This window comes from Chionomys nivalis, chromosome 6, assembly GCF_950005125.1.
Source record: "Chionomys nivalis chromosome 6, mChiNiv1.1, whole genome shotgun sequence".
In the NCBI taxonomy this organism is placed as follows: domain Eukaryota; kingdom Metazoa; phylum Chordata; class Mammalia; order Rodentia; family Cricetidae; genus Chionomys; species Chionomys nivalis.
Window position 1 is genome coordinate 1,250,073 of NC_080091.1, and position 24,068 is coordinate 1,274,140.

Here is a 24,068-nt window from a genome sequence, read left to right on the forward strand (position 1 = left end):
CCAGTCACTGTGAGCAGGGCCTTACTTAGACCTGTGCCACCTCCCGTTTGTTTCTGCTAAAACCTCCACCTCACACCAGTGGCTTTGGCACAGGTTGTCTTCTGGCTTTTGACCCCAACTTCCTTGAGCTCTTTGGATTTTCCTTTTTTTCTTTCTTGGACAGGATCTCCTGTAGCTGAGGCTGACCTTGAACAGGATCTCCGGCTACCACACCTCCCAAGTGTGAGCCACTGTGACCAGCTTAGATGAGAGAGATGTGTCTGTGACCCCTTACCCCCGGCAAGGAGGCTACATTCATCTAGAATCAAGAGGGAAGGTGCCCCCAGGTTCTCTTCATCCAGAGACTAGGGCTTCTAGAACAGCTGGCTGCACTCGGATTGTAAGGTTTCCTCCAGGGGTGGAGAAGGTCTCATCTTGTTACTATGTAGGCTTGGGGCACAGGGACAAGGGAAATGGGTCCTGGGAAGAAGCAATGAAAATCAAGAGCCTCTCATTTTGTAAGTCATTAGCGTCTTCCACCGCCCCATCAAGTGTCAGTTCTGAGTAGAGAGCCACGTGGGGAGGGAACCTGATATCACCCACAGTTACCAGGCAAACCTTTGAGAGGACCCCAGATGAGAGGCAATTGTTGGCTGTAGGAGGAAATGGCAAGCCATGGCATGCTCACGCCTCTCATCCACATCAGGGGGCGCCCTCACACCTGGCAATCCTAGATAAAGCTATTTGGGGGAGACAGGTATTTCTCCCTCAACTATTCTAAACTAAGGCTGCCACTTTAGGTCGCCAGTGTTTCCTTCCTCCATACTATAGGAGCCATTTGCACAGGACTCACCTTCCCCTCCTTGGGGCCCAGGATCCTCATCTTATAGCCTAGTATGCAAGTTCAGCAGGCCTACCCACTGCTTTCAGCGGGGACTCGACTAACCAACCTACCATTGGGGACCGGGAAAGGGGCCCCAGCTCAGGTGCAACACCTGGTGAAGAGAAAGAAGACAGAGGCTGAGTGGCAGGTTTCTGTACAGAAGTTGGCTTATACATTTTAGTAACGGGCAACAGTGCAGGGCTACAGGGAGAATAAGAGTTCGAGAGCTGGGGTTTGCGGAAATTTTACAAAGTGTATAAAGAATCTGTGTTTCTCTACAATAACAAAAACCAAAGGCTACAAGAGCAGTTGTATATACAAAACACGGAGATATTGCTTCACTTGCAGACAGGTTCCTGACCAGACAGGTAGACGAGACAGAGAAGGGGGAACGGGCAGGGGAGAGCGCTGCGTGCAGAGGAAGATGGAGAGGGCGGGGGTGGGGGTCTTCTCCCAGCATAAATCTACAGGCAGGAGCAGGAGTGCGCAGGCCTGGGAATGCTGGAGGCCGTGCTGGCGCTGGCTATGGTGGTGTAGGCAGGAGGCAGAGCCCAGAGTGTCCACCTGCCCAGCCCCTGATGCCTGGCTCTTCGGGTATCAGCTTAGAGAGGGTTTGGGGTGGGGATGCAGGGCCAGCTGGGTCAACTGGCCAGAGAGGGAAGGAGGTGATCCCTGGAGTCTGTCACGGAAAACAGGAGAAGCCGGCTCTTTCCACTCATCTTCCTCACCTCTGGAAAGCCCTGTCCATCCTACCAACCTCCCACCCTGTCAAGATGCCCACAATACCGAAGAGCAGTACATAAGCAAGGGACTTCTAGCTTCTCTCAAGCAGGCAGGACAGGAGAGGCCACTTGACTCCTGCTCCTCTTGGGCCAGTGGGCTGGCAGGAGGAGGGTGGGAGCAGCCTGTCCTACAGGGACAAGGGAGGGGCCGGGAGGACACTGGAGGGGCTGGCCAAGGACCGAGGACGTGCACGCACGCTGGGTGGAGCGCAGGGTGGTCACAGGTTCTGGCAGCACTGTAGCTTACTGGGTTTCTGTCCATCGGTGGTGGGTGGCACACTGATGTCCACCACGTTGTTGCCAGGGGACTCATCATGGGCCGCACGGTCGGCAATTTGCTTCTGCGACACAATGCGGTAGATCTCTGCAACAGGGAGGATGTAGTGAGCACGGTGTGTCCCTCGCTGTAAGACACAGGCTGGATGCTCCCTGATCCTCAACCTGACAGAATTACCTGGGAGAAGCGCCTCTGTACATGCCTATATAGGAGGCTCTTGATGACTTAACTGACAAAGGCAGGACCATCGAGGGGGATGCTCGACTGTGTCCAATGAAGAAAGGGAGCTGAGTAGCAGCTCTTCTGATTGTGATAACGGGATCAGCTTTTTCAAGTACCTTGGAGTATTTTATCACAGCAACAGGAAACAAAGACAATTCCTACCATGCTGTGAAGGACTCTACCATATCACCATAAAACAGTGTTGGGGGCTGGGCTCCTGGAGGTTCTCTGGCATAGCCAAGTGGGCAGGGGCAAGTCACAGAACTGGTCCTAGCTAGCCCAGGCTGCTTGTTCCTTCCTTCCCCAGAAGCCCCAGAAGGGTCTAACACAGGGACTCGGGTGAGGACCTCTGTGTCCATGTGCCAGCAAGGGCTAGATATGTCTGGACTCTGTGGGGCATGGAAGGTCTGAACTGGGTTTACAGTGCACCTGCACACTGGGTACTGTCCTTATACCCACGCAGACACAGGGCCCACCTGTGAGGATGTTCTTGAATGCTTCCTCTACATTGGTGGAATCCAAGGCTGAGGTTTCAATGAAAGACAAGTTGTTCTTTTCTGGAAAAGAGAAAATTGTCTCCTGGATCTGGCTCCCACAGCCTCCTCCCCACACCCCTTTCTAGGACTATACCTCCCACCTGCCTAAACCATATAAGAAGAACTGCTGCTAGTGGGCGGGGCCGAGAGGTTAACTTAACTGCTCAGGGACAAAGGCTGATCAAAGGCACTATGACCATGAACCTTGACACTGGAGGAGGTGGGTACCCGACTTGTAGACAATTCTCTGAATCCATCAGTTTGGTTTCCAGAGCACAGTCTCACCGACTGGCATGTCCACCACAAGCTCACCTGCAAAGGCACGGGCCTCGTCAGTAGGCACAGCCCGAAGGTGGCGCAGATCACTCTTGTTGCCCACCAGCATGATGACGATGTTGCTGTCCGCATGATCCCGCAGCTCCTTCAGCCAGCGCTCCACATTCTCATACGTCAAGTGCTTGGCAATGTCATATACCAGCAGTGCGCCCACAGCACCGCGGTAGTACCTGTAGAGTGGTGCAGCATGAATCTTGGCCTGCAGGGCAGCATGCCTCATGGGAACCCTGGGGGACAGTGGCCTTCACATCTTTGAAGGAGGTCCTACACAAGTGGGAGAGGCTGAGAAGGTTTTGGGGCTCAAGGCTAGAAGACACTCCAAGGCCATCAACAGAAGGAGAGTATATAGCAGCTGTGTGGAAGTGCCAATGCCCCCTGTACAGACAGACCATTTGCATCCCGTGGAGATGAAGGACCAAAGGGAATGCAAAGCATAGCAAATGAGGAGACGGGACAGCCAGGGGCTAAGGGTGCATAAGAGGCAGGCTAGGTGGTCGGCAATTGGGGGCTAGGAGATGATGACGTCAGGACAGGAAAGCAGGTAGGCTGCCTGGGCAGGGTTGGACTAGAATGGAGGGCCTAAGCCAGACTCTCAGTCTACCCAGTAAAAACCTCAGTGCCAGGTTATGCCCCTGGCTGGGTGCTGGTCTGCCTGTGGGTCCCACAGCTCTCGGGGTACCCTTCTGTTTCTTGATCTAGGTCTCCACACTCCAGTCCAGCCTCTACATACCCTTACCAAGGTCCCATGTCATAGGCCACACACCCCTGCTATCTCCATGTCTTAACTCTGGCTAAACTCACGCAGAGGTAATGGCACGGTAGCGCTCCTGGCCAGCAGTATCCCAGATCTGAGCCTTGATGGTCTTGCCGTCCACCTGAATGCTGCGAGTGGCGAACTCCACGCCGATGGTGCTCTTGCTCTCTAGGTTGAACTCGTTTCTGGTGAAGCGTGACAGCAGGTTGCTCTTGCCCACTCCTGAGTCCCCAATAAGCACCACTTGGGGGCAGGGCGAGAGGGAGGAGAGGTGAGGATCTGGGGCACCCAATGTTTCCCACATCCACCCACAAAACCTACATGGTAGCTCCCTGGTTTCTGCCACCCCCAGACACCCTGGTAACACACAGGAAATGGAAGCTTCAGAAACAGTCAGCACAGACACCTTTGCCTGTCTCTTGTCCTCAGAGAAAGGCTTTCCCAGTTAGGAGATAGGGACATCCCCAGGCCATGCTGCACAGAGGATGGCCTAGACTCACCAACCCAGAGCCTGATAGCTGAGTAGTCAAGAATGGCCATAGAAAGCTCTAGAGCTGAGTGACCCTTACCCTCTCTGGGGACGTGTGTGAACGGAAGGCAGTCGGCTATTTGCAAGGCGAGAATGGGAGTACCCAGAGTCAGGACCTGGCCAGCACAGTACCCAGGGGCACAGCAGAGCATTTGCCATCGTCACTGTGCCTTTGTTCTGGGCACGGGACGGTCAGCATTCGGCAGGGTTAATACCTATTACAGTCTGTCTGTCTGGTGTTGGAAGAGATAGGAAACAATACTCCTCCCCTTGTCCAAGCTTCCCCAGCTGCTTCAGATAAACAAACCCTTGTCCGCCTGTCTCATGAGCAGCAGGAACATGTGTTCTGGCTGCAGACTACACAGGGCTGGCCACCATTCCTGCCTGAGGTGAGGATTACTGTACTCGGTGCTCCTAGGCGGCCCCATCACTGTCACATCTTTAGTAGGTACAGATGTCAGGGTGTACGACTTCCTTCTTACTAAACGCTGGCCATGTAACATGACAGGGAGAAAAGGTCTCTATCTAGCCCTGTGTGTTACTCCTTTTGAAGTGGGAGCCAATCACTACAATGCAAACCAGTGCTGCAGCTCAGGTGGCAGAGCGTCTGCCTACCATGGGTTTAATCTCCAGCACTGCATAAACTGGGCATGGTGGTACATGCCTGTTATCCCAGCACTCAGGAAGATCAGAGATCCAAGATCATGACAGCACATGCCTTTAATCCCAACACTCAAGGGAAGCCAGCCTTGTCTACATATCAAGTGCCAGGCCATTCAAAGCTGCACAGTAAAACCCTGTCTCAAAAAAGTTATGCCCTGCTCCCAACAACAAAAAAATTCAAGGTCAGTCTTGGTTACATGACAAATTTGAAGCAAGCCTGGGCTACATAAGACATTGTCTCAAAACAACAAAGACAAAACAGAAATCTATTCCAGAATGGCTATCGGGACAATATAGCTCGGAGATGAAATGTTGCAGGTGAAAGCTCCCCATGACACAGGGCATGACAACAGACAAGGACTATGCAGTGGAACTGACCGGTGCCAGGCTGTAAAGTGAGCCCTAACCTGGCTGGGAAAATACTGCATCCAGGGGCTGCAGCTCTGGGGTGGGGCCTAGCTCTGGGCAGGCTGTCCTTAGACCCAGGATCCACCATGCACATGCTCACGGTTCTGTACCTACATGTGCTGTGCTCACATGAATACAATGCAGATGGAATAGGTAGTGGGTGTCTAACCAGATACCTTAGCCAGAAATCTTGTGGCCCCTGAAGGCAGAGATGTGGGACCCTGTAGCTGAGGGTGGGCCTACCAGGAGAGCCATGGGGGCGGCAGGTGTGGTCATCCAGGGAACTGGAAGGGTATTCACCCACGATCAGGATCCCAGCCAAGGAGAGACAGGCATAGTTGTACCACAGACTGAGCCTGAGCTCATTGGCCATCCTGAGTGGCTGAAAGGTAAGTACTGGGGAGAGCTCTCAGGAGGAACCCAGGCCCCAACATGTAGCACCTTTCCCCTCCCTACAACCACACCGAGGGGCTCAGCTTACATGCTCTGATTTCTCTCTCCTGAAAATATTTTTGTGGGGGTGGAGGGAAGATAAGAGGGCAGCGGGACAGGTTCTCAGCCTCCTCATCTCTAACTTTCGACCTTCCTGTCCCTGCCTCCTAAGTGGTGGATTAGTTTACTAAGAGGCCAGGCTAAGAGTACGCTCTCTTGACGCCTTACTACTCTAGGTAATGCCCTGATTTTCTCCTTTCTGTACACCTAACTCCTAGAAAGTTCTATCTATACTTCTGTCTCTGCCTCCACTTCTCCTGGACCCCGTAGGCCCCAAACTGAACAACATAGTTATCCAGGGTCTGGGGAGTAGGAGGGGCATCCACCTTGGGATCAGGACCCCATGGTGTGGGTAGGGATGTACAACCCTGAGGCTGAGCTCACTGGCCCTGTGGAGCAGGGTGAGGAGCACACCATGGGAGGAGCCCTCAGGAGGGACTCAGCCCCCACCCCCATGACCTCCCAGTGGCTACAAGGAAGAGTGTAGGTCTCAGTGCCTTGGCCCATGCAGCAGCTCAGGGAGGCCTGCTCCTACACTGTTCCTTCCTGTGCATCACTGACCCCACACTGCCTCCCCATCTTACAACTGCTGCAGGCTTTCCTTCTACCTGAAAATACGAGGGAGCACAGGACCGGATCCCCAGGTGACCCTCTCCAGGCTTCTGGCTGCAAATACTGCCTAGAGGCTGTTGTGCCCTCCCCTTTATATCCCCAGACAGAACCCCAGCACTTCAAGTCAGCACAACAGAATACAGTGTCCTGGTCATCTCACTGGGTAACCATCCCCACCTTCCTAGCTTAGTCAATAATTCAGTCAACTTGGAAGATACTCAGATCAACAATTTAAAATCATCTTCAGTCCTTTCTTCCTCTCATACTTTAGGGTATATATATATATGTTTCATTTCTTTTGAGATAGGGTCTCAGGCAGCTGAGGCTGGCTTCCAATTCACTACGTAGCTGAGAAATACTTAGATTGTCCTATGTCTTCCTTCCAAGTGTAGGAATTCACACTGGTGTATGTGATGTTGGGGATGGAACCCATGGTCTCATGAATTCTAGGTAAATGCTCTACCAATTGAGCTACATCCTTAGTCCTGTATGTGTACTTGTCTATATGAATTCAATTGCTGGACAAAGCGTGTGTGTGTGTGTCTGAGTGTATGGTGTGTTTGTAGATGTCTGCTCATTACCACCTTCCAAGGCCAGGCCACCATCTCACAGTATCAGTCTTTTCTTGGGGTCCCAGCCAAAAGCTTGTACTCCTCACAGCCACAAGAAATCACCTGTGAGCACTAGCACTACACTGTCTGCCCAGGACAGAGACTTGGAATGATGACTCCTAAGTCCCTAAGAATCAAAGCCCAGGTCCTCCCTGGGGCCACGAGACATGGCACTACACGCCTTGAAGCGTCTTTACTTCCCTTCCTCAGTATCTGACATGCTGCAGCCGGCTTCATGGGCTCCTTGCTCTGCCCCAACACACCAGGCACAGTCCTGCCTCAGAACCTTTACACAGAACCATTCTTTCTCTGGCCCCCACCTCACCTCTTTGTGAGCCCCTTGGATGCCAAGAAGATCCTCCCCACACCTATTACAATCCTACTTTCCCGACCCTCCCCATTCTCTGTTCTAGCTCTCCTTCACAGCTCGTGCCACCCGCACGTGTTGGGTTCACGCGTGCCTTTTCCTGGGGCTAGTCTGCCCCATAAGCATGACTCCTGGACAGCCTTGTTCCTTGCTGGATCCTCGGGCCTGGCACAGGGCCTGGCACACGGTAAGTGCCAACAAAATGTCTGTGGAATGAATCAACAAACACCATCTACCTCATATGACCCCAGACGTGCCTGGATCACCCTGGGAAAATGCCCAGGTCAGCCCCCTCAGGGCACAGGTGAAGATGAGGCAAAAACAGGGAGCCCAACCCATTTCACCTTCTCGGCTGACTGCTTTAGACCCGAGAGTCGTAAGACTCAGGCAAGCACAGTGGTACATACCTATAATTCCAGGACTCAGGGGGCTGCAGAAGGAGAACCATGAATTTAAGGGCAGCCTGGGCTATAGTACAAATTCAAGGCCAGCTTGAGCTACATTTTGAGTTCCTGTTTCCAAGGACAAACAGCAGTGGCAATGCGGCTCAGTTGGTAGAGCGCTTGTCTGCCTATGCACAAAGCCCTGGGTTTGGTCCCCAGCACCGCAGTAAACTGGGTGTGGTGGGCATAAAGCCAAGCCTAGTGCCGTGCCCTGGAATTACCCTGGAGGCGGAGGCAGAGTTGTTAAGGTCATCCGTGGCTACATAGTGAGTCTGGGGCAACCCTAGGCTTCATGAGACCCTTAAAAAAACAAAAGGAGGGGCTGGAGAGATGGCTCAGAGGTTAAGAGCATTGCCTGCTCTTCCAAGGGTCCTGAGTTCAATTCTCAGCAAGCACATGGTGGCTCACAACCATCTGTAATGAGGTCTGGTGCCCTCTTCTGGCCTGCAGACATACAACAAACAGAATATTGTATACATAATAAATAAATAAATAAATATTTAATTTTTTTTAAAAAAGGAGCCTGGTGTGGTGGCTCAGACCTTTAATCCTAGCACTCAGGAAGAGGACCCAGGCCAGCTACATAGTGAGATCTTACCTCAAAATAAAACAACAACAAAAATCTCCACAAAAACAAAACTACAAAATTAGCAAACAACTTCAACAAACAAGCAAAAAACAAAACCCCATAAACCACAACAAGGAGAACAAAAAGAGGCTGTGGAGATAGCATGTACTATTTCACACAGCCCATTTTACAAAAAAGGAAACTGAGGTTCAGAGGAGGAATGTTATAAATAGGAGTCAAGGCCTGTGTTTGTCTGCAGACTTGCCCCCACTTCCCAGTTCCATTTACCAAGCAACCTCTGTCCAGAGCAACTTGTCTGGGAAGTTGTCTAAGCAGAATCTGAATTCAGATTTCTGGAACAAGGCCCTTCCCTTCCATCTCAATCTCACATGTGGACTGCCATTTTTCCGTTATCACTGGCATACAACTCAGGAGTCCTGGCTCTACTTCTGGAAGCAGTGAAGCCCAGTGCACCTTAGCCTACTACCTGGGCACCCTTCAGGGAGAGCCAACAAACTCCTGCTCGGTTTTCAAGATCCAACAGCATGTGAGACTCCTCAGGAGTTCAGGCTTCTCCTCTCCAAGAAGAGTATCATATGGCCTGGTCCACAAGTCATGTGACAACAGGCTCAGCATCCTCCTGAGACCAGTATAAGCATGTTAAGTTCAGAGAAAGAGATGAAGTGAGACAAGAAAGGAGTCAAGGACCCCCCAATCCTGCTGGCTCCTGGGCCACATGGACCAAGCTGGATGGCAGGAATCACTCTCCACAGCATCTCACTTCCTTCCCACAGGAGCTGCCACAGCCAGGAGAACTTTTCTCCTCATTCTCACGCCCACAGGAACGACATGGAAAACCCGCTCTGCTCAGGTCTCTCACACCCTCTCTGTCCTCTCAGCCTTGCCTCTGTTGCACAGCCTTCCGGACCCTTGGCCACAGCAGCTGCACTGTGACCAGGACTGGACCTTGGGTCAAGCTTGTGCCCAAATGCCTCATGAGCCTAGGTTTAAGCAAATTCTCAGTGCAACCCCAGGGAAAGACACAATGTCAATAATCCCACTGCAGTTAGGGATACTCAACCCAGAGACAAATTCCCAGTTCAAGGTTACCCACTGAGAAAGTTGAGGGTCACAGATCATGCCCGGGCGAACAGCAGGAAGGCTAGGCTGCTCAGGACATCCCTGGCACAGGGTGGCTGATATACCAGAGTGGTGACTCGGCTGCCTCTGCATGTATGATGGGTATGAAAATGGCTTTGTCAAGAAAACAAGTGATCGGTTGTCTTGGGAAAATAATAAGACCTTGAGGACACAGCCCCCAGCATTTCCAAAGAAGTCTGTGGTCTTGCTGGCCAGGAAATGGTCCCCCTGGATATGCTACTTGGCGTGCTGAGTAGGCAAGCCCAGTTGGCAAAAACAAAGGTCTGGCACCTCTCAGGAGCCCTGGACGCTGCAACTATCCCATGACAGGGTAGCACCCCTGGAGCCTCTCATGTTCAGGCTTACTGAACAGCTATTCAGTGTAGGCAAGAAGGTGTCCTCTAGGAAGTGGGCCCTTAACATCCCGGGCTCCAGGGACTGGCACAGGGATACATTCTTGCCTCAATTATTCTTCGGGGCTAGTGGGAGTCACTTGCATAGCAGGCCTGGTAGGCATGGTGCCCAGCCTGGTGTGCTTGGCAGAAGGATGTAAGTTCTAGTGCTAGCCTGTCTGTCCCTGGAATCGAGTCATTTCTATGTCCTTGGGCAGGGGTGGGCACAACTCAAAGAGCAGGGTCTCAGGGCTTCTCACATGACCTGTTTCCTTGAAAACTAACTGTCTAGGAATTCTGGGAAAAGAGTCTAAGGATGGAGCCTAGGTGATCCCAGTGTAGAACCCCTAACTTAACGTTCCTCTAAAGAGAAGTCAGGAGTATCCCTGGGGATCCACCAGCAAGCTGAGAAAATGGTCAGCGGCTGACAGGACATGGTGGGTGAATAAACTTGAGGATCTATTGTTAGGTGCAAATAAATAACCTTACTCCTGGGGCAGAAGAGACTATTTATAGAGGAAAACAAATGGCATGTGGCCACCCACTCTAAGGACCTCTTGGCCTTCTCCATAAGGTTAAGGGAGCCAATGTATGATGGGACTGCCAAAAACGTGTGTGTGTGAACAGTCACTGTCTCAAGCAAAGACTTGTGGTTCTCCATGTCAAGGAACGGTGACCAATGCCTAGGATAAGGAGGTGGAGACAGGCAAGGTTGGTTGAGCACTGGGAATTGGGGGTGGGTGAGGCATCAGAGAGCGCCACATAGATACAAGATCAGTCTTTGCCAACACTTCTAGTACAACTGCAGATTTTTTTGTTTTGTTTTTCTTGAGACAAGATTTCACTATGTAGCCTAGACTACCCTTGGCCTCATCTTCTTGCCACTGAATATGAGATACTTCTCTAAGGCTGACCAAGTCACCCTTGTCTTGATGGCTTCTGGGCTGTGGGTCTCAGAAGGCACTGGCAGGTGCAGAGTATTCACATTCTGGGGGACCTGGCCCATGCAAGCAAGTGATGTGATTGATGATACAGTTTGCCTGCCGCTAGCTCTCTTCCCTTCTAATTCCCTAGCACTCCCTTTTGTAATTTAAGAGCTTGAAAATCTGAATGAAATGGACAAAGGTTAAAGGGTCCTCAGATGAGCTATAAGGAGTGGAGACCTAGGTGAGCATTGGTGGGATGCTGATCTTGGTGGTTAGGCAGCTACTACAACTAACTGAAGAAGGCACCTGCCAGACCAGGAAAGGAGGCCAGTGGGGGAGGGCGGCAGGGCAGGCAGGCACTCCCCATGCCAGCTGCTGCAGGAGCTGATTGGTGTTTCCAGGAAGTGAGCTCTGGAGACAAGTAACAGGAATGGCAATGGAGCTCCATCGCCCCTGACCTAGTAACTGCACTTCTGGGAATGCACATCAAGGAAACAGCCCACAGGGCAAAGAGAAGACTTGGGCACACATTCAATGCCAGGCTATTTATAACAACAGAAGGTCGAAAACAAGCGGGGATGACCACAGATGCTGAATGAGCTGACTTGAAGGGAAAAGATCCCCTGCCCTCCCTGACGCTTCTTCAAGGGTGGGCTGAGTGGGGACGGCCCCTGTCACAGCAGGACTTGAGTATGTTCCACCAGTAACTAAAGAGCCTTTCAAATCTCTGGTCCTCTGGTCCAAAGTCCCTTCAAACCGTCCTCTGTCTCTAGACGAAACCTAGAGCCTAACAGCTGCTAACCAGTCTCACGTCTGGACAAAGCTCACCGTCAGCCCATGGTACTATGTGGTAACTTTATCTTTGCAGAAGTCTGTCTTGCCCTACAAGTCTTTTGTCACATGGCTACTCCAGCTACCTCCACAATCCCAAGATGCCAAGGCTGGCTTTGAGCACTAGGCTACACTCCCAGAAGGACAACAGTGTGTCCCTTGCGTACCCAGGAGTTAGCTCTCACAGCCAGCCACTGACAGTTGGGGACTCTAGAATAGGACGGGACCAAAAAGTCACAATGCCTGAGATCCCTAAACACGCTCACCAGAGAAATAAAAGACCTCCGGAACATGGGTGCGCGTGCACCAGGTAGGAAAACTCTTCCTGCGGGTTGGATGTGTATGTGTTGAGGAGAGGTTGGACACCTGTTTGTTCCAGGTTTAAGCTGCAAGGCTTGCCCCAAAGCTCACACCAGTGCTAAGTGGCAAAAATCCACAAAGAGTCCTGAGCTCAAACCTGCTCCACCCTTAGGAACTTGTGTAGACCAAGCTTGCTTGCCTTGACCTCACAGAGCTGTCTGCTTCAGCTTCCTCCTGAGTGCTGGAATTAAAGGTGTGTGCCATCACACCCGTCCAAATTACATTATTTATTTTGTGTGCATGTATGTTGTGGGCTCATGTGACATGGAGTACACATAGGGACAGAGGACAACTTGCAGACTCTTCACCATGTAGGCCCCAAGACTCAACTCAAGTTATCAGGCTTGGCAGCATACACCGATACTTGCTGGGCTACCTCACTAGGTTCAGGTTGGCTTTGTACAGAAAAGGATCCTCTTGCCTCCAACTCTGAGTACTGGGATTCCAGATGTGCACCGCTACAGACCTGTTTCCTGGATAATACGGACTGTATAAACTCATAAAGAGGATTAAAGGAGATCATTGTAGTAAAGTCTCAGCATAGTGTGCGTACTGGGTCAATGTCATCCACGTGTGTCTTTTTCTTTGAGAAAGGGTTCCAGTAATCCAGGCTGGCCTCTGCACTTTTGATTGTCCCACCTTTGCCTCCCAAATGCAGGCCTCCCAAGGTCTGCACCATCACTCAAGGCTTTTGCGGTGCTGGCGATAAATGCCAGGGCTTTGTGCATGCTACCGCTAGGCAAGCTATCTACCAGCTGAACTACATCTCCATCACTTACCCAGAGTTTGAACTAGTGCTGCACACACTGGTACCGTCCCACCCAACTCCAAGGCACCACAATTTAGGGTTCCGGCACATGACCTAGGCTCCACCCCAAGGTAAGCCCCACCCCTAACAGACCAGGCCCAGCCCTAGAAGGATCACACCAATCAGACTTCTTGGGCACGCCCACAATTTTCTCTAACTGCCCTAACCCCATCTGTAACCCTGCTTTCAACTCAGCCCGCCCTCCAAACACAGGGAAGCCCCGCCCCTCAGGAGCCCCGCCCCAACGGCCTCTCCTACCACTCGGGGCTCCACCCCCCGAGGCCCCGGCCCCGCCCCGGCGCATCCGGGGTCCGTAGGCCTCTTTGAGCCTCCGTCTTCTCACCGCTGGGCACTCGGGCCCGAAGCCTGGCGAGCTCGGCTTGCCGCGGCTCCCTCCGCCTCCCTAGCCTGGACAGGCCCCGCTGAAGCCCCGGGCTCCACCCTGAGCCATCTCGCCCGGCAGCGCGGTGGCGGCCCTCCCGCGGCTACCGCGCCCTTGCCCGTCTGTACTGCACCCAGCGCACCTTTGAATAGGTAGTCGTACTCGTCGTCCCGGGTCCCCATTGTCCTGCGCTTCCGGCGGGATCGGCGACTCCGCAGCCCCACCACAAACACCCGACGGGGGCGGAACCGGCGCCGCGCAGAGCGGCGGTCCGACGGCCAGTCAACGGTGACAGTGGTGGTGACAGGCACCCGGGCCAGCCAATCACACTTAGGAGTCGAGCTCAGGGGGCGGGACGCTCCTGGGGTCCGCCCTTCTAGTCCTCGGTCTCCTGGAGAAAGGCGGAAGGAATGCGGACCTTTTCGAATTGACAGACTCAGCAGCCTATCAGAAGCAGGTGTAGAAAGGCGGGGCGGAAGACTTGAACAATGAAGCGGATTGACGGAGTGCGTAACCAATGAGGGACTAGATTCGGACTCGGCTTTCCAGCCGACCTGTAGGGGAGGGGAAATTGAGCTCCCTCCAGCTGATGTGAAGGGCTTTAACGTTTGATGATATCATAGGTCAGTGCCTCTGCTCTGGCCTCTTACCCTAGCCCCCAAAATGACCATTTCCGGGTATATGTGCGTGCATCAGGGGGTTACAGTTACCCAGTTCTTTGTTTAAACCTAAAGCTATGTCAGTACATTCAAAACAAATGGGGATCCTATACTCCTTTATCTGCCCCTCTTCTCGACAAATTAAGTCTCTTTTTACCATTACTCATGGCTTTTCCTTTCTTTTTAGGGCAGAGTCTCACTATGTAACCCTGGCTGCACTGGAATTAGTGATGTGGATCAGATCACATTTTTTTTTTTACTTTTTTGGGGTGGGGAGGTCGAGGGGGTTGGTTTTGTTTTTTCGAGACAGGGTTTCTCTGTAGCTTTTTTAGTCTGTCCTGGAACTCGCACTGTAGCCCAAGCTGGCCACGAACTCACAGAGATCTGCCTGTCTCGGCTTCCCGAGTGCTGGGATGAAAGGTGTGTGCCACTACCGCCCGGCAGGTTTTCTTTCTTTAGACAAGACCTCATGTTGCTCTGGTTGACTTCAAACTTACTATGTATTTATGGATTACTTTGAACTTTCCCCGTTTTATTTGGAGCTCAAGGTCTCACTGTGTCGCTCCAGCTTGCCTGGAGCTTGCAGTGTAGAACTCAGATCCACCTACCTCTGCCACACACACACACACACACACGGATTAAAAAATGTTTACCACAATGGGCGGTGGTGGCGCACGCCTTTAATCCCAGCACTCGGGAGGCAGAGGCTGGTGGATCTCTGAGTTTGAGGCCAGCCTGGTCTACAAGAGCTAGTTCCAGGACAGGCTCTAAAGCTACAGAGAAACTTTGTCTCCAAAAAAAAAAAAAAAAAACAACAACAACAAAAATGTTTACCACTACACCCTGGCCAACTTTGAACTTCTGAATCTCTTGCACACTGGTAACTTAGAAGTTACCTCTCTGACCTCATTTTCTTCCTCTGTTCATGTATTCCTAAGATTCTGTAGATTGTTTCCTTAAACACACACATAATTTACAGTCCACTTTGTGCTATGAAGTCTTTGTTTAACAGATATTCAGAAGCTGGGAAGACTAGTAAGAAAAAAGAATGCAGCTTAATTGTATTTATTTTGCATGTATGTGGGTGTTGTTTATGTTATGCACTATATGCAGGCAGTGCCCACAGAGGTCAGGGGTAATATCAGATTCCTGAAACTGGAGTTACAGACAGTTGTGATCCACCATGTGAGTGCTGGGAATCAAACCTGGATCCTGTGTAAGAGCAGGCAGCGTGGTCGACAAAGCAAGTTCCAGGACAGCCAGGCCTGTCACACAGAGAAAACTTGTCTAAAAAAAAAAAGAAAAGAAAAGAAAGAAAAGAAAAGAAAAAACCTGTGATAGAAATTAAATAAAAAGAAAGAAAAGAAAAACCTAACAAACAAAACCGTTTTGTTAAGATGTGCTAACTCCTCACTTAGGCCCTCAGGATAATAAAGAGAAAGATGAAGGCCTGCTATCTCTGTCTTCATTTTGTGTCTCTCCTTTGCTTTGGATAAAGACTCTTCCTTGACTGCAGGGGCATATTAATCACTCAGGGGTGTCTGGTCTACCTAGTTTATGATTCTGAAAGCACAAAGTGAGGTCAATGACTTCAAGTCTCTGATCATCTTGGATTCCTTCCCACCTCTAGATAAGGGCAAGTATCTATGATGCAAGCAAGGCTGCACCCTAGGGCAGAAGTGATGCTTTTGAAAGGGGACCAGTCTCTTCCAGCAAGATGGTGCTAACTTCTTTGGACCACCTTGAAGAACCAGAGCAGAGATAATGATCGATGATACCGCTGTTTGACTCTGCTGCTCAGTCATAGATACTGCTTTCTTTCTTCTTGTGCATATGTGGTATATGCATGTGTACGTTCATATGTGGAGGTAGGTGTGTTCTTGTGCATGTGTGATATATACATGTGTACGTTCGTATGTGGAGGTGGGAGTGTATGTGTGTATGTGTAAACGAGCTCGTGGAGGTCAAAGACTGATGATGTCAGATGTCTTCCTCAATGACTACCATCTCAGTTTTTGAAGACTGCACCAGAATCTCACTGATTTGCCTAGATTGGCTGGCCAGCAGACTCCTTAGATCTATCTGCCTTTGACCCTTAAAGCTGAGAGTGCTAGTGCACGCCTGGCTTTGTGTGGTGCTGCGGATCCAAGCCCAGCATTCTAGTTATACATACCCCTTGATCCAGTTCTGTAAATCCCAAAGGTAAGTGGGATAATGATAGTCCTTTATTTCTTTTCCACCATATTAATTTAATCTCTCTTCTCTACTTTTTATCAGTTTTCATCTTAACTTTTTTCAGGTTTTTTTTTTTTTTTTGGAGTCTCTCTGTGTAGTCTTGCTTGTCCTGGAACTCACTATATAGACCAGGCTAGTCTTGAACTCACAGAGATTTGCTTGCCTCTGCCCAGTAGTGCTGGATTCAAAGAAGTGTGCTCCTATGGTGGTGTGAATAGGTATGGCTCCTATAGACTCATATGTGTGAGTACGTGGCCCATAGAGAGTGGTATTAAGAGGTATGGCCTTGTTGGAGTAGATGTGGCATTGTTGGAGAAAGTGTGTCACTGTGGAGGAAGGCTTTGAAGCCTCATATATGCTAAAATAGGTCCAATGTGACACACAGTTCACTTCCTGTTGCCTTCAGATAAAGATGTAGAACTCCTCAGCTCCTTCTCTAGCACCATGTCGGCCTGCATGCTGTCATGTCCCACCATGATGATGATGGACTAAACTCTGAAACTGTAAGCCAGCCTCAATTGAATGTTTTCCTTTATAAGAGTTGCCGTGGTCATGTGTCTTTCCACAGCCCCCATACCTAGCTAAAGCATTTGTTAATGTCACAGGATAGTAAATTCTATATGGGGATGAAATCGAGTAAGAGGGAAATGATACATTGGGAACTATTGCTGTAACTGGAGTTTGGGGGGGAAACCCAGGCTCTGGTAACCCAACAGGTAAGGTTAGCCTACTTGGCCCAATATGCCAGTTAAAGAGATAGGTGAGAAGAATACTTGTTTAACAAGACCCAAACCCTGGGTTCCATCATCAGAATCATGTATACATATGCATGGTTATATATACAGTCAGGTATGTCTAACCCCAACTGTTAGTAGTTAGAGACAGGAGGGTCAGAAGTTCAAGGTCATCCTCAGATGTATAGCAAGTTCAAGGTCAACAGGAACTTCATGAAACCCTTTCAAAAGAAAGATGATCTCTGTGAGCTCAAGATCAACTTGGTCTATACATTCAGTTCAGTTCCAGGACTACTAGTCTGTCTCAAAAGACTCTGTGTGGGGGGGTATTTTTACTTTGTGTTTTTCTTTTAAATGTACAAAATGGTGCTTTGGTATACAAACGCATCTATTATCTTCTGCAGTTAACTTTTATATGTGGCAAAAGTATCTGACATCTACTCTCAGGAAAGCTGTGGCACACATTGCAAATGTATAGATGTCATTTGTAATATTACCAGAAAATATGCATCACTTTCTTGATCCACTTAGCTTCTTGTTTGTTTCTCTTTCCAGTGCTGAGGACCAAACCTAGTGTTTATAGGCCACTGCTTGGTACTGAGCCACACCCCTCCACCAGCTCTCACTTAAGTTTCTGTACCATTAACAGAATATCAGTCCTAAGAGGACATGGATTGAGTGCTGAACATCCGCAGAGCCCACATGATAGTTCTGTAACACTTGTCTCTGTTCGTGTTCTGGAACCCTGACTCAGCAGTCACTGTACCAACGGAGCCATTTCCCCAGCCCTTTGCTTAGGTTTATGTTTGCTTGCTTATTTGTTGCTGCTTGTTTGTTTGTTTTCTGTTTTGGAAGGGGTATTGCTGTTAGGATATTTTATAAATTCATAGTTTAACAATTTCATGCATTTCATGCATGCATCTTCTAACTTCCTCTTTCCATCCCCCCTGCCCCAAACACTTCCCAGTATGCCCCTCTTCCATGTTCTTGCCCCTTTCGCTCATTCACTCTTTCTTTTTTCTTTCTTTCTTTCTTTCTTTCTTTCCTTCTTTCTTTCTTTCTTTCTTTCTTTCTTTCTTTCTTTCTTTCTTTCTTCCTTTCTTTTTCTCAGTGGCCTATTGAGTCCTGCTTGTTTTTGTTTTTGATGCAGGGTCTCATATATCCCAACCTTTCCTGAAACTCTCCTGTTCCTAAGGAAGACCTTGAGCTGCTGATTCTGCAGCCTTTACCTTCTGAGTGCTGAGTTTACAGACATGTGACTTTATACCTAGGTTTTTATAGTGCCATAGAGCAAATTCCAGATTTGCTTCGTCCCAGGCAAGCTCTTTACCACTTGAGCTACAATCCCAGCCCTATTACTTCTTATATTAGTTTATTATTTCCTTACATCTTTTCATTATTTTTAGAATTGCATTCATACAGCATTCTCACTGAGCACTCTCACCCCTCCAGGTCTTTTGTTTTTATTTAATTGTATGTGTGTATATACCACATGTATGACAGTGCCTACCTACAGAGGCCAAAAGAGGGCATCAATTCCCTGGAGTTGAGGTGCTCTTAACCACCGAGCCATCGCTCCAGCCCCTATTAGAGCAGTTCCTCTTGTCACTTGGATGTCATCTTTGAGGTGTCTGTCAGGCATTCCAGACATAAACATGGGCTCTTTGTTCCTATCCATCTTGCCTCCACCCTGTCAACAAGAGAGGTCAAGGACTTCTCCGTCTACATCGGCTTCTTTCCGCCTGTCACCCTTAACTGCCTCCTCCTGTCCCTCACTCTCCTTCATTTCTCAGCCAATCTTGGTTATTAACTTTCTATATCTGAGAAGACTGAGCTACAACTGAGGGGCTGTCTCTAACTTGTGGACATTTTCTTGATTGCTAAATGAAATAAGAGGCTTAGCCTGCTTCAGTTAGGACTATCCCTAAGCAGGTAAGCTTTGGCTGTACAAGAAACACCGCTGTACATGAACGTAAGAAACAAGCCATTAAGCAGTGCTCCTCTGTGGTCTCCGCTTCATTTCCTGTTTCCAGGTTCTTGTCTTGTTTTGTTTTGAGTTCTGCCTGAGCTTTCCTTGGTGGACTGTAACATAAGCCAAATCAACCCTTTCCTTCCCAGCTTGCTTTTGCTCAACATTTTATCACAGCAACAGAGAAACAGAGCAGGATGTTGGGAGCTGTGAAGCCTAGCTTTGGACCAGTACATGAGTGCTTGTCTAGTGGGTCTCCAGATGAGGCAAAGCCCACGGGACAGTCTCACTCAGCAAGGACTGGTGGACTTTGGGACAGTGCAGAATACTGCTGGGACCACAGGACCCGCACACTCTCTTCTCTCTCATATTGATGATTCTCTTGGCGGTATTTAGTGTCACTTGTTAGTGTCACATGGGACAGATGTGATCAATCTTGGAAATCCCCATTTTTTCTTGAATATTTTCCCTAAAATTTTTTAGAAGCTGATGCTTCTCAGGTTTCTTGTCTGGAGATGCCAGCTGTCACTCCAGACCCGGGAAGCTGTCCTGATTCAATGCAGATCACCCCTACTTCTGTAAATATGCTTTGTTAAGTTTTGAACGAGATTGTTCTTGAAAATATGTGCCTATGTCAATTACCTTTAGTTTTATAAAGACAGTATGCACCTGGCTCCATATTTAGCTAAGTTAGCAAAGTGAGAAGTATTATTTTTGGTTTAAAAGATGTTTTGATGTAAAAGTTGGGGGAAAACATATTTGACATATTTGTTTTTCTGGGAGGATGGGAAAAATTTGTTTGCATGCGAGGAAAACATGCTTGTTCTGATGTATAGATAAAGACTGCTGGAGCTACTCCAGGACAGCCACCTGTGTGAGACTCACCTGGTGGTTGGGCAATTCATTTCTTCACCCCTGCTCATTTCCCTTGCTCAGTCCTCAGCACTAGGACATGCTGGTTTTGATTGTTTCTCAGCCACTTGGTGCTGCCATTTGATGGCCCCATCACTAGACTAGGCAGTTTTTTTCCTCTGCCCTCATCACTCACAGTCCACTGTTTTCCTAAATCCACTGGGAAGAGTCTTTAGCATCTCAGGTAGCCCTGGTTTGTTGTAAAGAGAGGGTCGCTTGTTTGTCCTTGCCGCCCGGCTAGCTTACACCCAAAATAACCACACAGAAACTGTATTAATTAAAACACCACTTGGCCATTAGCTCTAAGTTCTTATTGGCTAACTTTTTTTTCTTTCTTTTTTTTTTTGGTTTTTTGAAACAGGGTTTCTCTGTAGCTTTGGTGCCTGTCCCGGAACTAGCTCTTGTAGACCAGGCTGGCCTTGAACTCACAGAGATCTGCCTGCCTCTGCCTCCCAGTGCTGGGATTAAAGGCATGTGCCACCACCGCCCGGCCTTATTGGCTAACTCTTACATATTAGTTTAACCCATCTCCAATAATCTGTGTATTGCCACATGGCAGTGGCTTACTGGGTAAATTCTAACCTGCATCTGTCTCAGGCAAAGGATCTATGGCTTCTCTTCTCTGCCCTTCTTGCTCCCAGAATTTAGTTGTTTTTCTCCACCTACCTAAGTTCCACCCTATCAACTAGGCCAAGACAGTTTCTTTATTCATTAACCAATGAAAGCAACATATAGACAGAAGGACTTCCTACACCACTGGTTGATTTTGAACTCACTATGTAGCAGGGGAAGACGTTAAACGGATCTTTCTGCTGCCTCTTTCCAAGTGCTAAAGATGACAGGCACATGTCACTTTTTCTGGATCAGAGGGATTTTAAAAATAAGTCAGATCATATTAATCCTTTGATTGAAATTAGAGCGTTAAAGACAAGAAAATCCTTTTAATCCATTCTTTAATAAACTCTTTCTAAATACATACTATATGTTGGCAATGCAGGATTGAAAAAGACAAAGTTTCAGTAATCTCATGTGGAGGTGGATATGGCAGCAAATAGGTAAACAGAAAGAAACCGCTCATGGCGGTGTTTGCCAGTAATACCACCACTCTGGAAGCTGAGGTAGGAGAATCAAAGGAAGCTCGAGGCCATGGCCAGTTGTAGGCCAGGAAAGTCTACACTATAAAGCCTTGTTACAAACAGCCAGGTTAGTATTACACACCTATGATCCCAGGACTTGAGAGGTAGAGGCCAGAGGATATCCAGTTCAAAGTTATCCTTGGTTAAATTGTGAGTTTTTGAGCCAATCTGGGCTACACAAGACCTCGTCTCAAATAACAACAATAAATAACCAAAAATAATTGGGCTAGCAAGATGGATCAGTGGGTAAAGTGCTTGCCTCTGGTGGTCTGAACTCAATCACTGGAGCCCAAGTAAAGGTAGAAGGAGAGAACTGAATCCAGAAAGTTGTCCCCTGACCTCCATGACAACTATTGCATGTGCCACCCTACCAAACAATGCTACAGAGAATAAACTAAAAGAACAATTGAAACAATTAAAGCCACTAATCCCATCTTGAGTTCACTGCTTTGAGTTTATCTAATCCAACACTGTTAACAGATGACTTTGGGTTTTGTTTTGTTTTTAGTTTTGTGGTGTATTGAGCTAGCCTTGTACTCCTGATCCTCCTGCCTATTTCAATGTAACCACAACTAGAGTTTGAGGCGAAAGGCGCTGCTCCTGAAGCTTCAACCAGCCAGGCTCAGCATCCTAATACACCAATTAAAGAGGTAAATAGCAGTGTAAAGCAGAAAGAGGAGACTCAATCAGTGCCCATGGGGGGAAGGAAACCACAAGTTCCTCTTTAGGGTGCTGCTGTGAACTTTTGGCTTTAGATAGAGGAAGGGCAAGATGTGTGTGTAATCACGTAGTCTTGGTCTAGAAATGATCCCAGTTCCTTCTCTCTGATGACTGCTGATAAGGTGTCAGTCTGTTAAACTATAAACCATTGTTAGTGCCTGTTAGCATCATCACCAGCCATGCAGGGGTCAATTTGGTTTCCTACAGGATGATCATCTATCTGCTCCAGGGTGCAACCTCCCCAGTGTGGATAACGTCTCTTATTTTTGGGATCCTCTGTCCTGTGAAGATCCAATATACCTGGATATAGGTTGTGAGCAGAAGTTCCGAGAAAAACACACCTGTGTTAAAGACTTTACACGGCCAAGTGACTCAGTAATGGCAGACAGTTGAGGTGCTGTGGGTCCAGCCAGGTGTAGTAGGGCACACCTTTAAACCCAGCACTGGACAGGCACAAGCAGGCAGATCTTTGAATTCGAGGCTACTCAGGTCTACAGAGTGAGTTCCAGGATAGTTAGGGCTAAGAAAAACCTCATCACACACACACACACACACACACACACACACACACACACACATGATAGTTCAGATCAGTTGCCAAATTATTCATCTTTAGCCCTCTTTAAAAAAATTTTAAAAATCTTATGTGTATGAATGTTTTGCCTATGTGTGTACGTGTATATCATCCCGATATGCCCGAGAGAAAGCCACGTTACATCTATCATCTTTCTTAATTATTGAGAGCAACACATTTTAATCTCAATAGTGTTCCAGTTTAGCTCTCCAGTTAAACATTAACCTGTTCCCATGGGAGCTGCTTGGAAGAGCAGCTAGCTGAGGAAGGGCAGAGATCTTTATGTCCAGTAGAGTATGCCCGATGCCTGGCATAGGACTTGGCATGTTTAGTCACTCAATAAATAGGTCACACAATAACGAAACCAAACTACCCAGTCAGGAAGGTGGGTGATGAGACGAGCAGGCGGTACTGAAAGGGTGGAGTACCAATGCTCAATAAACATACTCACCCTCACTAGCCATCAGAAAATGCAAATGAACACCACATTGAGAAGCTGGAGAGATGGCTCAGCTCTTAAGAGCCTTTACTATTCTTTGACCACAGTTTGGTTCCAGCACCCACATCAGGCAACTCACTACCGCTTGTAACTCCAGCTCTTAAATATTAAAACAAAACAAATCACACACACGAAAAAAAAACCCAACATCTTACACCACTCAGAAAGGCGGTCATTAGGAAAACAAATAATCTGGCCTGGTGTAGCAGTGTATGCCACTTGAGAGGCAGAGGCAAGTGGGTCTCTGAATTCAACATCAGCCAGGTCTACATGTCTTAAAAGACAAAAACCAAAACCACAACAAAACAAATAGAAAATAACCTGATATACATAGTACGTTCCAAACCAGCTAGGGCTACACAGTAGCACTGTTTCAAACAAAACAAAACAAAAGCCAACAACAGAAAGCAAGCAAACATTAATAGCCAATGCTGGTGAGAATGAAGACAGAAGACAGCCCATATACAGGGCCGGTGGGGTCATAAACTTGTTTAACCTGTATGGAAATCATCATGGAGATTTCTCAAAATACTAAAAATAGGGCTCAAGAAATGGCCCTGCAATTGAAAGTGCTTGCTGTTCTTGCTGAAGACCCATGTTTGATTTGGAGCACCCATGTTAGGCAGCTCTTTTTCCAAATAAGCCATCTCATCAGACCCAAATGTGTTTTTGTTGTTGTTGTTGTTGTTGTTGTTGTTTTTTTGGGGGGGGGGTTTCGAGACAGGGTTTCTCTGTGGTTTTTGGAGCCTGTCCTGGAACTAGCTCTTGTAGACCAGGCTGGTCTCGAACTCACAAAGATCTGCCTGCCTCTGCCTCCGAGTGCTGGGATTAAAGGCGTGCGCCACCACCGCCCGGCCTCCAAATGTGTTTTTATGATACAGAACAATGCTTCATGTATGGCCAAAAATGTTAAGAATTTACCCAAAACCCTTGTGTTGGTATTTGTGTACCAATATACTATGTAATATGGCAGCCACTGACCAGTGGCTCATGTGTATTAAGTTTGTGTGGCGTGGCTGCTCCAAACTGAGAAGTGCCACAAACAGGTAATACATGCGAGGATCTAATGACTTAGAAGAAATTAAAGTATAGGATAAGCTGGGAATAGCGAATCTAACCTGGCTTAGCAGCAAGCAATCAGAAAGTGGAGATAGGAGGATCGAGGGAAGCCTCCACTCCATGCTGAGTTGGAGGTCAGTCAGAGATCCTATCTTGAAACGCAAAAACTCTGTAAAGTATTGATCATATGTTGAAATCGTAATATGTTATTGAAATCGAATATAAATTAAAGTTTGTTGAAATAGTAATATAGTGGTATATTTGGATAAA

The 24,068-nt window shown here is 48.4% G+C and overlaps 1 protein-coding gene across 1 annotated transcript; it reads right to left on the reverse strand.

Moving 5' to 3' along the window:
* Nucleotides 1-1,012: 1,012 nt before the first annotated feature.
* Rab11b (RAB11B, member RAS oncogene family) lies at nucleotides 1,013-13,599 on the reverse strand. The gene is made up of 5 exons (XM_057772138.1): nucleotides 13,444-13,599; nucleotides 3,817-4,012; nucleotides 2,992-3,185; nucleotides 2,620-2,700; nucleotides 1,013-2,008 (listed from the first exon to the last, which is right to left on the reverse strand). Exons 1-5 carry the CDS (start codon nucleotides 13,481-13,483, stop codon nucleotides 1,863-1,865), a joined length of 657 nt encoding a protein of 218 aa, XP_057628121.1. The 5' UTR covers nucleotides 13,484-13,599; the 3' UTR covers nucleotides 1,013-1,862.
* Nucleotides 13,600-24,068: the final 10,469 nt, after the last annotated feature.

What these genes read in the sequence shown, in the direction of transcription:
- Rab11b (XM_057772138.1), bottom strand. Translation starts at nt 13,483, where the DNA reads ATGGGGACCCGGGACGACGAGTACGACTACCTATTCAAAG. An exon ending in TACCGTGCCATTACCTCTGC is followed by an intron (nt 3,186 to 3,816) that starts GTGAGTTTAGCC and finishes ACCACTCTACAG; the next exon opens with GTACTACCGCGGTGCTGTGG. An exon ending in CGAGGCCCGTGCCTTTGCAG is followed by an intron (nt 2,701 to 2,991) that starts GTGAGCTTGTGG and finishes TCTCTTTTCCAG; the next exon opens with AAAAGAACAACTTGTCTTTC.